General features: G+C 39.6%; 2 protein-coding genes across 2 annotated transcripts in view; one reads left to right on the forward strand and one right to left on the reverse strand.

The window, feature by feature from the left end:
* Positions 1-1,529: 1,529 nt before the first annotated feature.
* LOC138960628 (leucine-rich repeat-containing protein 69-like) lies at positions 1,530-7,359 on the reverse strand. Its single transcript, XM_070332412.1, has 9 exons — positions 7,173-7,359; positions 5,909-6,035; positions 5,199-5,271; positions 4,675-4,870; positions 4,273-4,344; positions 3,907-4,008; positions 3,210-3,250; positions 2,560-2,695; positions 1,530-1,894 (listed from the first exon to the last, which is right to left on the reverse strand). The coding sequence occupies exons 1-9, from the start codon at positions 7,347-7,349 to the stop codon at positions 1,784-1,786; spliced, it is 1,035 nt and encodes a 344-aa protein (XP_070188513.1). The 5' UTR covers positions 7,350-7,359; the 3' UTR covers positions 1,530-1,783.
* Positions 7,360-7,577: 218 nt separating this feature from the next.
* Positions 7,578-14,504, forward strand: part of LOC138960681 (pre-mRNA-splicing factor ATP-dependent RNA helicase PRP16-like) — a 69,357-nt gene continuing 62,430 nt past the window's right edge. The window contains exons 1-5 of the mRNA XM_070332416.1: positions 7,578-8,214; positions 8,959-9,152; positions 10,347-10,532; positions 11,582-11,750; positions 13,579-13,697. Of these exons, the coding sequence (XP_070188517.1) occupies positions 7,895-8,214; positions 8,959-9,152; positions 10,347-10,532; positions 11,582-11,750; positions 13,579-13,697 (988 nt within the window). The 5' untranslated portion in view covers positions 7,578-7,894. The remainder of the gene's footprint in view (positions 8,215-8,958; positions 9,153-10,346; positions 10,533-11,581; positions 11,751-13,578; positions 13,698-14,504) is intronic.

Consider the following 14,504-nt stretch of genomic DNA (forward strand, 5'->3'; position numbering starts at 1 on the left):
AAGTGATCAAAGTACACGTACATGTACATAATTAAAACAAAAGTTCAACATCCTTCGTGAAGTTTTGTTTAGATTCAAACAAGTGTAAATGACGAAAGAAAGTGACTGAGTGACGTAAACAAAAGAGATGTTTTTTCTTTCGAAAATGACGTATTCTTGGACCGCCGGTTAATAAATCCGCCGCTTATTAAAGCCATTTTTCGTCGGTCCAGAAGTGGTTTTATTAAGCGGCGACCACTGTATTGCCAAAATTTTAGCTTTGGCAAAACTTCAGTTTGTATGCAAACTTCCTTCAGACTTTGTCACATTACCCTGCTTTTGTTTTTTTATATTTAGTCAAGTTTTGACTAAATATTTTAACGTAGAGGGGGGAATCGAGACGAGGGTCGTGGTGTATGTGTGTGTGTGTGTGTGTGTGTGTGTGTCTGTGTGTGTGTGTAGAGCGATTCAGACTAAACTACTGGACCGATCTTTATGAAATTTGACATGAGAGTTCCTGGGTATGAAATCCCCGAACGTTTTTTTCATTTTTTTGATAAATGTCTTTGATGACGTCATATCCGGCTTTTCGTGAAAGTTGAGGCGGCACTGTCACGCCCTCATTTTTCAACCAAATTGGTTCAAATTTTGGTCAAGTAATCTTCGACGAAGCCCGGGGTTCGGTATTGCATTTCAGCTTGGTGGCTTAAAAATTAATTAATGACTTTGGTCATTAAAAATCGGAAAATTGTAAAAAAAAATAAAAATTTATAAAACGATCCAAATTTACGTTTATCTTATTCTCCATCATTTGCTGATTCCAAAAACATATAAATATGTTATATTCGGATTAAAAACAAGCTCTGAAAATTAAATATATAAAAATTATTATCAAAATTAAATTGTCCAAATCAATTTAAAAATACTTTCATCTTATTCCTTGTCGGTTCCTCATTCCAAAAACATATAGATATGATATGTTTGGATTAAAAACACGCTCAGAAAGTTAAAACAAAGAGAGGTACAGAAAAGCGTGCTATCCTTCTTAGCGCAACTACTACCCCGCTCTTCTTGTCAATTTCACTGCCTTTGCCATGAGCGGTGGCCTGACGATGCTACGAGTAAAATGGCATTGCGTTCAGTTTCATTCTGTGAGTTCGACAGCTACTTGACTAAATATTGTATTTTTGCCTTACGCTTTTTTTGTTTTACTCCAGGAAGTTTAACACGAGTGCTCCATTCGTTTGAGACATTTTGTCATCAGCCCTGTAGGAATAAAACAAATGTGCTGCCTTTATAAAGCAACGGCAATGCCCTTAACTACAGCTGGCTTTCAGGCAGGCAACACTTTAAGTGAAGTCATTGATATTGTGCCCATCGCGATATAACCTTGAACGGTTGAAAACGACGTTAAACACCAAATAAAGAAAGAATGGATATTGTGGTTGTTTTGAATAACAGTCATAGCTGCATAATCAAAGAAAACACCTTTTTTCTTTTCTTTTTGTCAGTCATGACTTGTTCTATTAAAGGGAGACAGTACAGTACAGTTTGTTTCTTGAGACACTTTATTCTCATCACTGCAGGAATCTGAAATGTACAGCCCCTTTACTTGAACTGTAATGCCCTTAACCACAACAAACTTTTAGGCAGCATTTCAACTGAAGTCATTGACATTAACTGTGGTTGTTTTGAATAAAACAAAAATCTTTTCTGCATTTTTCAAGAAAAAATTAAAGCTTTTTACAATTTGTTTGTTTGTTCAGGTACGGTCTTATAACAACAGAATACTCAAGAACGCCTTCTATGGGAAGGCAACTCCATAGTAGGCATGATCCTGGGAGTTGAAGCACTTGTAGGAACACAGGAGAGCACGGACTGGAATCTTTCCAATCGCGTTTCCAAGGTTCATGCCCTGTTGGAATAGAACAGAAAATAAGAATAAATCACTATGCCCCTTGTGACTGCACAGTTTCATGCATTTGTCTGTAACAGTATTGAGAATATTTTCACCCATTCACCCAGAAAATGTCCCCAACACACGGTAAAAGACGATGTTAGAAAATAACTGTCGGGTTTGTATGGGTTGTAAGAGTGAATATCAATCAATCAATGACGCTTAAAATTAGAATATAAAACTCTTGCTTTTATTGAGACAAACTTTCCCAACTAAGCATGTATGGAAAGTTTGTGTAGTATTCTTGCATACAATCAGAAATTAGGACGAGTGTAAAGAGTGTTGACAGCTCTTCGACAAGCGCTTAGAACTGTACCCACGGGATACGCGCGATATAAGCTTCTTATTGATTGATTGATTGAAATAACGTGGTTTATTCAAGTACCAGAACGAGGCTGTCCCAACATGGCAAGGAGTTGCTTCCCTTGCATTGTATGGAGAAGGATCGTCTGCTACAGACACGATCTACTACAGGATATTGCCACAGTTTGCCTCACTAAAAGCAAGAGTATTCACGCTTTCACAATTAACCCATACAAAACCCAACAGAGTTGGTCTTTAAAACTGCTCCAAGCTCAAAGTGATTGCCGAAGATCGAACTAATTTGATCAAACTTTACCCACCTTGGCATCGAGAAAGTGCACACACTCCAGCCAGGTGTTGAGAAAGGCCTCGCCACACACGGCACACTTGCTGCACTGGGCCAGCATGTCACGCAGGTCGGGGTAGCGGCGGATCGCTTTGCGCAGGTATGAGTATCTGAAAGGCACAGAAAGACATTGGCTGTGATTGGGTGACAAGGCCTTCTGAATTAAACAGGATACAGTGGAACCCCCCCCCCCCTCCCTTTTAAGACCCCCTCCTTTTTAAGACCATATTTGCTCAGACTTTCTGTTCATAGCCTTTGTAAATTTAACCCCATTTTAAGACTCCATCCTTTTTAAGACCTGACTTTCTCTCAGATTTTTAGAGGTTTTAAAAGGTGGGTTCCACTGTACTGGTAGTATAACTTACCAGTGTGCAAGTACATCTGCTGACACCCAAAATACAAACTCTTTGTAAAACCAGGTATGGTTTTACAACAATTTTATGACTCAAGTACTCCCCCCCCCCCCCCCCCAAAAAAAAAAAAAAAGAAAAAAAAAAAAAAGAAAGGGAGCACCAACAAGAAAAATAAAGCAACAACAACAAAAAAACAAGAAAGAGAGTAAAACAGGTGAAAATATGAGTAAAGATTAAGAAAAAAAGCATAAGAAAAAACACACTGTCTAACCTGTCTCGAAGACTTCGCATCACAAAACGTACAGAAATTTCCTGAAAATGATAAAGCATAAGACTTGTAATGCTTTGAATGAAACTTGCATGGACACAACGCATGCAAATCATGAAATGGAAATTGTCAAACACATAATGTTTGAACCGATTTCTCTCCTTGCTTGTTTACTTCGAGCACTTGTTGGCCAGAAGTCGACGTATTTGTCAAAGTGGTCTGCTGAACAGTCATGTAGCAGCGACAGAGTTATTTAAAGGCATATGTACGCGCTCCCGTGTTTACAAAGTGTAGTTTGCCCATAATCGATGTCAAACGCACCATAAGACCATGTAATGACGATATGTCGCCATGCGCGGACCATATACATGCATTACAGCTTGTTCTAGCCTCTGAAAAAGTGAGGATGTCAACAAAGACGCGGAGTTATTTCCCTTGCGTCAACGTTCCCTCTGTTGGCAAATCTATAAATAGGACGATCTAGATCAAAATAAAAATTCAAATATCTCAACATTTAAGGGGTCCTAGACCACAATATCTTGCAGGGAACTTAATTTAGCATGTCTCCAGCTGTTGGTAAAGCAATTAGCGTGTATAGTCATCGAGTACATATGGCTTTAAACAAAATCGTCTATTGAAGGAAGAGGGGAAACAGGGAGGGAAGGGGGAAATAACTAGTGAAGAAATATACTATACACACCTTGAGAGCTAGCACCTCTTCCTCCTGCAGGGAGTGAACGGGCAGATGCTGCAGCAATGGATTTTCTTCACAGTGAAGCTCCTTCAAGGGCAGGCCTGACAGCTGTGGATTTAAACATCAATTAATTAACTATACTAATTTGTTCAAAACATGTTCCTTTTGAGTGATATTTACATTTGTAATCCTCATTATTAGGCCGCCATGATCTATTGTAAAACATACTTGAAAACAGCTCTTTTTCACTCATGTGAATGCAATAACGTTTTCAAAAGATATATGGGCAGCAACTAGGATAGAGGCTGTTAAATTCTAACATTGTATTCACTACATACAAAGACAACAACAATTAAGATACAGAAAACTAACCTCTGTTGGAAATATCCGGAGTTCATTTGCAGCAACATCCAGAACCCGCAACTGGTAACATTTCCCAATTCCCTGAAAAAGCAAAAAGAAATTAACAGTAAAAACTTAAAAGAATGAGCATACGTACCGCATTACAGATTCTTCCACTGTGCTTTTAGACACATGGCACAGCTCTGATAAAATGGTGAGAAAATAAACTGATACACCAAGATAAAGGGACCACAATGCAACAACTGCAAAACAATTAATACAGAATCACAGAAACAAGGGTAACACAAACCACAACCAGATGATTTTCTTTATATACTCCTCCCTTTTGTGATCAGTTACAAAATAAAATAAATGGCAAAATCTACAAACACACACACACACACACACACAAACCACACTCTTTCTCTCTACCTCTGGGAGCTCCCTGATCTTGTTCTTTTGCAGGTGCAGCCGCTGCAAGCAGGTGAGATAACCAAACTCTAAGGGCAGTGAGATCAGCTGGTTACCCGCTGCGTGGAACTCCTGTAGCGTGGTCAGAGCACAGAACTCCACCGGGAGATCTCGCAGCTGGTTGTTGTCAACGCTCAAGAACTGAATGTTTAGCAAGCTGTGGATGAAAACAATTTTGTTTTAATTATTTTTTACTTTTTTTTTTATTTGTACGTTTTTGTCTGTAACACCAGCAGATGTGTATGTGCGTACGTGTGAGTGTGTGTGTGTGTGCTCTTCTAACATGTTATTTATCGCAGGTGTTTTCTCTCTTCTTATTACATCTTCTGTCCCTCTCTCATTAGGGGAAAAAAACATAAGGACACACACACGCACACACACATACACACACACACACAGAAACACACACACAGTTTGGAGATGGAGAAGGTTTGCAAAAAATTAACAATTCAACAGCTTAGCCACAGTAGATTTCAAGGACTTACTTGCAAATTTCTGGTGGTAAAGTTTGTAGTCTGTTGTTATTTAGATTCAGGAAAGTAAGGCTCTTAAAACCGTCTGAAAGAAAATAATTGCATCAGTGCATTACTACATCACCAGTTTAAATAAATCTCACTCTCAACAAAAACAAAAGTTAAAGAAGGAGATCGAAGCAGGGGAGAAGCTGGAAGGGAAATGTGTGAATATGAGCAAATAATTGCATTTTAATTTTGCTTCTGAGATGACAAGTTTTCATGATTATTGTTGATGGCAACGATGAATCTAACAACATTTTTTCTTTGTTGTCTAAAACAAAAACAAAAAAACATTTTGATGGAACGTAATTAATGTATTGCACTCTTACTCTTAGCAAAATCACACCCCACTAAGGCCAAAAAAAAAAAAAGGTCTGTTTACGGTAACATGGGCCCAAAAAATAGGGTTGGTAGGTCGGGATTTTTTTTTATTTTTTTATTTTTTTTCCCAAAAAACCATATTTTTACGTTATTTTGCGATTTTTTTTTTCTTTTTTTTTTCTCCCAAATGCCAAAAAAAAGTCTAGGGTCGCGCGAAAAAAATAGGGTCGGTCGGGTTACCGTAAACATACCTATTTTTTTTTTGGGCCTAAGTAAACTAAAAGCAAACTCCCAGTGAGCTGCAATGGAAAAACAACAACCCACAACTCTCTTTCAACAAATTCTCCTCCAAAACTTACTGAGACAGGTAGGTGGAATCTCTGATATCTTGTTGCAGAAGAAATGAAGTTTCTCAAGATTGTGCAGGTGCTGCAGCAGTTGAGGAAATTCTTCAAAGGCATTATTTCCAAGGTTCAACACTTGCAGCTGTTCAAACAGAAAATTTGGAAGTTTAACCTTCACCGTACTTCGTGGGTCGTGGACGACCCAGAGCCTCACAAAATCAACTTTATCTCTGAAACTCTTTGAAGTATTTAATTGAGGCTTCATGTAATCTTTAATCACCATACGACCTTTCCATTGCTTATTTTTTGAAAGATTATCTTTGTAAACAAACAAATAAACGATGACGTAATTTGAACTACACAGTCCGGATGATGAGGGTCGTGGAATTACGTGAGGAATGTTACGTTGTTTATCCTTATTCGGATGGCGTGGGTCGTGTACGACCCATACTCCGCAAAAAGGCAGCAACATGTTTATCCCTATTCGGATGATGTCCCTATTCGGATGATGTGGGTCGTGTACGACCCATACTTTTTACGTTGAATCCTTCTTTGGAAAGTACTGTGGGTACGACCCACATCATCCGGATTGTGTAGTCCAATGCGTGATCTGGTGAAGGTTAAAGCAAACTGAAATTTTGGTGACAACAGAAGAGAGTATTTCCAGTGACTTAATTTTTCTTAAATTTTTTTTATGACAAACCGCTCATCCTCCCTTTCTACGGATACCTGCATTTTAGGATAAGGATCAGGATCGATACATTGCAGGGACCTTTTCGGTTATCGTCGCAACAGAAACGAGAGAGCGCAATTAACCCCAAAATTTAAAAAAATGTAATAATAGGAATTATTAGATCCTAGCCTATCCTCCTATTTTTAAGGTCAGTTAGTGGTGTTAGGAGGGCGGTTGAAGAACAGGCAGCATCTGACACGACCCCCAGCCTTCCCCAACATGCAGATCCCCCAACCCCCTAAATCCTATCCCTAACTGAATTTAAAAACAGGTTAAAATTATTGTTGGCGCAAGTGCGGAGTGGCAGTCATGGCACCTCTGCTAACCGCTGCTAAAAATGCATGCATGCAGCATATTTTCATTTCAAAGCATATTTTCATTTCTGTATCATACCTGAGCACTTCTTTTTATGTGAATCTAACGACAAAAAGAAAAGGATGTTTTCAGCAATAAAAGCTGTAGCTAACCCTGTGCAGTAAGAAAGTGCATCTATGTCATTATGTGATGGAGCTGGTTGTGTTTACAGCTGCACGAAATAAAATGTACCTGAAACAGATGTGTAAGCTCCGGAGGCAATTTCTTGATTTTGTTGTTCTTCAGATTCAGTTGACATACACATTCCAACTTTCCAATGGCTTTGGGTATTTTGTCAAGATGTCTATTACAAAGATTTAAAGTTTTGGGCTGCCCTTTCAAGGCTCTGATGAGGACGGCGTCCGCCATGTTGTTTATGTTGCCCAGGCTCTCTGAACAAAGCGAAAGCTTTAGTTTCTAACTATTCAAAGTATTGAGTCTTAACATAAAAAATCAGCGGCAAATAGATAGCCAAGTTTAAATGTCAGTCACAAAGACAAGTATGAAGGGTCAATGCTGACGCAAGTTCAAAAACTTCGAAACTTCGAAAAGACTTTTCTTGACACCGTTTCTGATCTTCAAACGCAGAAGATTGAAAGTGCATGAAGCCGACGAAATAGAGACGGTAACCTGTTTGCAAAGTAGACTTTAATCTGCTGAGAAGATCCGTGAGCGTATTTCTCTCTTGTTTCAAACTGTTTGTTTGTGTCGATCTCTGAAGGAGAAATAACATTGACAATCTGTTGAACTGTGTTTTTTTAGATTTTCGTTGTTGATGTCACAGACAATGAGACATGAGATTGAGAAATAAAGCCCAAAACTACACATAATATTTTAAATTCACAGGGCTCCTTCGGACCTGTGTGATTGTTGTTCAAACTTACTCTAGTCCACAGAGCACAGAAGCATTCAAAATGGCATCACTCGATTTTGAGGATGGTGGAGATGTTCACCGCTTGGAGGGATCCAGCGAGCAGGAACAAGGAGGCTTGGTCATTATGAAGAAAAAAACAGACGGAGAAGCCCACACCTTCAAGAAACCAGACATACCCAAAGTATCTATGTTTGGCCTGGATAAGCTTGCTGCCTTAAAACGAGAGGCAGCGGAAAGTGAGAATCCAGAAGGAGGTCTGACTCCCAAGCGATCAAAGGTTTCATCCTACAGGGATGATGACGATGAAAATGACATTGAAGAGGAGAGGAGCTCGTACAAGTCGCGGGGCAGCAATGAAAGGTAATTAAAAAAAATCTTCTATAGAAATGAGTGACTAAGGTTTGTACTTGTTAAAAAAGTTGAAACTAAACTCCATCTTTTAAAAAATAATAATCATCTGTGTGTGTTAATTGTTATTATGTCATCAGAACATTTATGGTTATGTAGCTTCTTTTTTTTAAGAACAAAAGAAAGGGCAGTTGTTATTGAAGGCACATGATTTGATTGATGCATAGGGTAGACAGGTCAAGGCCTTAAAAAAAGAATAATCAGTATAACTATTTTTGGTTCGCTGAGCCTGTGCAAACCTATTTAATATTTTTTTCCTCTCGACTATAGAACTTTTACCTTTTAACACACAAAAAAACACAAAAAATGACAAAGCACGTTTTTGCAGACTTTATGAGGGAAGCTAATATTCTGCGACAACCATGGGGACACAGCTTGAGAGTTCCAGGCAATAATAAATAAAAGCCACATGTTTGTTGGTAAAAAAAAAAAAAAGAGACTTTACATCATAGAAAAATGAAAAATAAAAAAACAATGTAACCAACCTACTGACCCTAAAGTTTTTGGCCTTGTCATCGAAAACATTTTTTTTCCAATCCTTTTTTAATATTCACTCACGTTTTTTCTTTTCTGAAACTAGTTTTTATTTCCTAGATGTACAGTCTTTTCATGGGCATGTTTTGTTGGGTTTTTTACTTTTTATTTTATCTCTTTAGTCAGGAGTTTAATCATTTGCTTTCCATTTTGCACTTTCAGACATTACCGCCAGCCAAGGGTAGACACACCATCGCACCCGGGAGGAGTCAGTGCAGAGGCAAAGGATCGAATGATGAAACATCAGCGTGACAGGGAGAGGGGGGTTTACATTTCATCAAAAAATGACAGGGACAGAGAAAGAGACAGAGACGGTCGCCACAGAGATAGGGACAGTGGTCGCAGAAGAGACAGAGGTTTGTCTTTTTATATTATGTTTGATGACATGAAGAAGAAAGTGTTATCTGACAGTCATGGAATTTTTATGGGTTTTCCAGAATTTGTCGATTACTTGTGTTTGATTTATTTTTTTACTAACTTTAAAATAAATCTTTACTGTATAATTTTAGTTTACACTGTCTTATTTGAAATAGGAGTAAAAGGTTAAAGACATAAAGGGAATTCATTTTCTGCTTCACATTCCTTTTTGTTAAAACTTTAACCACCGTTAAAGGCAGATCTGTCGCCCACGCTCCAAATTCGAAGTCCATATTGTAGTAAGAAATAGTTGGCATGCCCGCTGCGCCGCGCTGGTAAGGACTGACCACAATGTGTTCCTCTCCCGTTCTTATTAGACCCCCGCTGATGCATCACACGTGCAAGCCCCCCGGCAACATGGACATTGCGGCTGGGCTCTTCTCCTTGACTTTCACAAGTCCTCCTCTCCCCTCTCTTTCTAATTACGGGCCTAAGTGTTGATATTCGGCTTTACTACCCTCTCTTCCCTACCTGCTAACACTGATCCCTTTAGGCCTACCTCAAGTATCTAACATCCTCCTCCTCCACCCGCGGCTAATCTGTCTTGTTTAAATAGAGTTTATCTGACGCTGTCTGCTCTATCTAAACTCACACTTTAAGGTGCCATTTTCCTGTCAATGTTATAGTGTACACAGAGCTGCTAACTGCTGCGATTGCAGCGTAGTATGCTACGATTTTGCACAAATTGCTACGCTTAGCCCAAAACAGCTATGCTCAACAACAACAAATTACAAGCATGCAAAATTTCCACTTATCACTCGACAATCAGCAGCAGTCATTAGAAACTGCGCTTGTGGTAGTGATGGAAAGGTCTGATTCAATCAGGGGAGGATTTTGTCATACATCCAATCTAGAACGTTGTTTCTTGGCGTATTCTGTTTGATCGATTTTGAACACGTTCTTGGAGATGTGCGAGGCACTGTGTCCCACTTGCCGCCATGCCGTTGACACGGACAAGGCAAACCTCACAGAATGTGGGTCACTGGGTGTGCAATTCAAATTCAAGACACTGCTACTCTTAAAAACCAATTTTGCTTATCTGAAAATTTCAAAATGCTGCATTGTGCTACTATTTGGGCTTCATAGGGGTTGGCAGCTATAGGTACATGTACCATGGGTTTTTTTCACAACAGAGGACAGAAGGAGTGACAGGCGGCGTTCTGAAGACAGGAGTTCAAGGGGAAACCGGTCAGAACGCAGGGAGCGTGGAGACTCTGAACGCAGAGACAGGGACAGTGAACGCAGGCACAGAGAATGGGAGGAAACACCAACTAGACAGTCCAGGGACGACGTGGATACACCCAAACTAAAAAGCAAAGGTAATTTATAGCTCTTTTTGATATATGTGTATATATATATATAGCAAAATATAATCTGGAAATATTTTTTTAAACTAACGAATGAAAAGATTTTTTCTGAATCACCTTTTCAACAGGTGTCCTTGATATAAAGCATGGGGTGTTACATCTTTCTTTTTTTTACTCCAGTTTTATTGGTGGAAGTAGACAACGAGGTGACAAGGCCAAAAACAGAATTGGCTTAAGTTAAGCTTTAGTTGGTTGGGTTGAGGGTGATGCTTTAATTTTTAGATTTGTGTTCCTTCAATGTCAGAGATGAGCAGCTTCCCTTCTGTAGTCTGCAAATCAAGTTTCCCTTTATTTTCTTTCTTTTTTTCTTTTGGAAGGGTTAAAACAAAATTATTCTACATATGTGAGAGAGACACTCGTGAGATAATAATCGTTCAAATCACACGTGTGTATATCATGTAAATGAGGTCATGTCAAGCAAATCTGGCAGGGATCTGTTTTTCCACTGCTTATGATGCCAAAGTCACCGAGACAAACGTCATTATAGAAGAAAAAAAATTGCGCTCGCTAATTACCCTTGATGAATTTTTAGAACTAACACTTACAGAGTGACGTATTTTTACTTTGACGTAATAGATTGCACGAGGCTTTAGAAGAGATCGAGGTTCCAAAACAAGCGTCTTCAATTTAGCTGCCTCGACTGCAGGACATTTTCAGTAAAATACATGTAAGTACAGTATGTAGGATAAACAGAATACTACATGGCTTGCTGATTCGTACCAGATTTACACTCGTTGCTTTTTCAAATAGTGAACAGCTCGCTTTCGCTCGCAGTTCAATATTTACAAAAAAAACTCGTGTAAATCTGGTACGACACAGCAAGCCATATAGTATTCTCTATTTGTAGGATTGGTAGAAAAACATAGAGTCTGTTTAGGAACGGGAAACAGTTGTTGTTTTTTTACACCTTATTCAAGTTATTGAGGCGCTTAGAACTATTTTAGGATTTGCGCCATATAAGTATCCTCATTAGTATTATTATTATTATGATTACTCCCCAGACACTCCATCACAGTCAAACTGGGATGAAGACGACTTCACGCCACCGATGAAGTCGAGCTGGGATCTACCGACTCCGCTCAGCGGCAACTCTGAGCGAGAGGACGGCAGCTTTCGCAGTCACCGGTCGTTTCGCGGCAGAGACTCGGACAGATCAGGTTATAGAGACAAGTGAGTGGGGAAAGAATGCTAGTGTTAAACTCAAGTCATTTATACATGTTCGTTGTATTTATTTTGTTGTAGGGTACAGTGGAGCCCCATTTTTAAGACCTTAAAAAATGTGAGAAACTCAGGTCTTAAAATGCAGAAAAAAAGTAAGGTCTTAAATTGGGGGTGTCTTAAAAGAGGGGTTCCACTGTGTAAATATAGCAATGACACATGACATTTTGAAATTAATGGTTGAATGACAAGAAACACACCATTTTAAAGAGATTAACATTCTGAGCACATTACAATTTGTTTTATTTAAATCGCTGGAGTAGTTCTCGAGATATGGTCATTTTAGTTCGAAATCACTTTGCTTTGAGCGAGCCGAGATCGCAACCTCTTCAGGCTTTAGATCGGCCGAGTTTCGCATTTTTTGGGTCCTGTTTTGCGCAGCATAATCGTTGGGAATAAGTCATTTCTCGCTCGATTCTTTTGATATTTGGCTTAAATGAAACAGAAGTTAATGTTTTATAAACTGCATTTTAACCGTGTATGCCAATGGAAGTTTTCAGACCAAATTTGAGTGAAACTCACACGAGTAATATTCACCGACATGCTGACGGAGATGTAGCTTCCGGTGGTTCGCGTTTTTTTGTATGGGAAAGATGTAAGGCTTTCTCTGATTGGTTGCAAAATATCACAGCCCTCCAATGAAAATTACGGTATTCCGAGCAGTTTGAAATGACGCTAAGAGTGACGCGAAAATGGCCGCGAGAGGCAGTGAAGACGAACACGCATTTTCACACTCAAAATATTCCAAAACACATCTTTTATTAATTTCATACAGTAAACTTTGTTTTTGAATCATTTCTTTATTCATTCCTTTTTTTATTTGATACATAATATGTGACTCACAAACATCAATTATGCCAATTATTTTTTACTCAAAGTGAAAAAAAGGTGCCTTTTCACTGTGTCCTCAGTTGACGCTGGGCGATGTGGCAATGCTAGTAAATATGTGTCCCTCCTGAATGTTAACATTTCTTGTGGTGTTTCACGGCTGCTTGTGTGGCTGAGTAGATGAAATTAATATGACTGAAAGCAACGTTTTCATTATGTCAAGTTGTTTATGTTTTTGAAAAAGAAAAGGTCATGATGATTAGATATGAACTGTGTGCCTCAACTCAGAAAATCTTTGGATGAACAGTGCAATATGCCTATGTTGAACAGTGTATCCTTTGTTCTCTTCTTCTTGTTGGCTCACGTAAGTGTAGCCTATGCGATCGTATGCGATTTGTCTGTCTGTGCGTGCGTGCGTATGTGCGTGCGTGCATGTGTATGTCAGTGGTAGAAACTCTAACATTTGAAGACGTCACATTACATTGACGTCACATTATGACGTAAGAGGGTTAGACGTCACGCGAAGGAAGTACTGAAAGTCTCGGTCATTATTATTTTGAGCGGGCCGAGACTGGTTGGCAGTCGTGTCCCTGTAAGTAGGCTACATGCAGACAGACAGATCTAGATCTAGTGTCTCGCTTTCTTGCACAGTTTCACCTATGCTCTTTCTGTGTGTGTGTGTGTGTGTGTGTGTGTGTGTGTGTGTGTGTTATTGTTTGTCGATTTCTTACGTGAGCCTTGATGGCTTCGCCTCTTGTTTGTTCATGTGTTGAAACTCCCGCAATCTTTTACGTTTGTGACCGTTTTTACCCCTACCCCGCCATTCAAGCAGCCTAAAGCCGCTTTCAGTGGAAGCATGTGCATGAGAGGCAGTCGTCTTATCCACTAGGCCACTGCACCGGTCTTTATTATCCTTTGTTCATTGTTGATGGGCTTGATGATTTCTGTGCAGATTTGGCTCTAGAAAGGGGAAGGACTACACCCCTCAGGCCACGCCCACATACAAGTACAATGAATGGATGAAGGACAGGAAGAGAATTGCTTACACACCTAAAGAGGGATCCAGAAATGGTGAGGAAAGTTCCGTCTTCTCTTTTTACATTTAGTCAAGTTTCGACTAAATGTTTTAACATAGAGGGGGAATTGAGACGAGGGTCGTGGTGTGTGTGTGTGTCTGTCTGTCTGTCTGTCTGCCTGTCTGTGCGTGTGTGTGTGTAGAGCGATCAGGTGGGGATCAGTTCATTTTATGGGGGGGATTTCCAAAAATATATTGTGAAGATATGGGTGTGAAGGCGCGAAGCGCCGAGCCGAAGGTGCAAAGCGCCTAGCTTGCTAGGGGGGTCCGGGCTGAACAGGCTTGTCAGTTTCACTCCGTTTTGCACAAGCGGCGGACTACGGTCATTGTGAAAAAATGCAGTGCATTCAGTTTCATTCTGTGAGTTCCACAGCTTGACTAAATGTAGTAATTTCGCCTTACGCGACTTGTTATGTCTTCTGTCTGAATGCCCTGCGTACATCATTCACAAACATCAGAAAATACAAAATGCAGCAGCTGTACTGGTTCTCAAAGCACGCAAGTGTGATCATGCCAAACCACTCCTCCACTCTCTCCACGGGTTACCTGTTCAAGCCTGCAATTACTACAAAATCTGTACTCTGTGTCACAGTTTTTCTCTCTCGAACTTCTCCTGTGTATCTCTCTCGAACTTCTCCTGTGTATCTCTCTGATCTTTTGACTGTTTATACCCCCTTCATGGCATTTCGTTCTGTGTGCTGTGTATTCTCAAACATTGAAAATGTGATGCTAAATTCACAATCTTACTCGTTTTCTTCTTTCTGCCAGACAAGGTAAACGTGGCAACTCGTTCTGTGTACTGT

The sequence above is a fragment of the Littorina saxatilis genome, linkage group LG1, assembly GCF_037325665.1.
Source record: "Littorina saxatilis isolate snail1 linkage group LG1, US_GU_Lsax_2.0, whole genome shotgun sequence".
Taxonomy (NCBI): Eukaryota; Metazoa; Mollusca; class Gastropoda; order Littorinimorpha; family Littorinidae; genus Littorina; species Littorina saxatilis.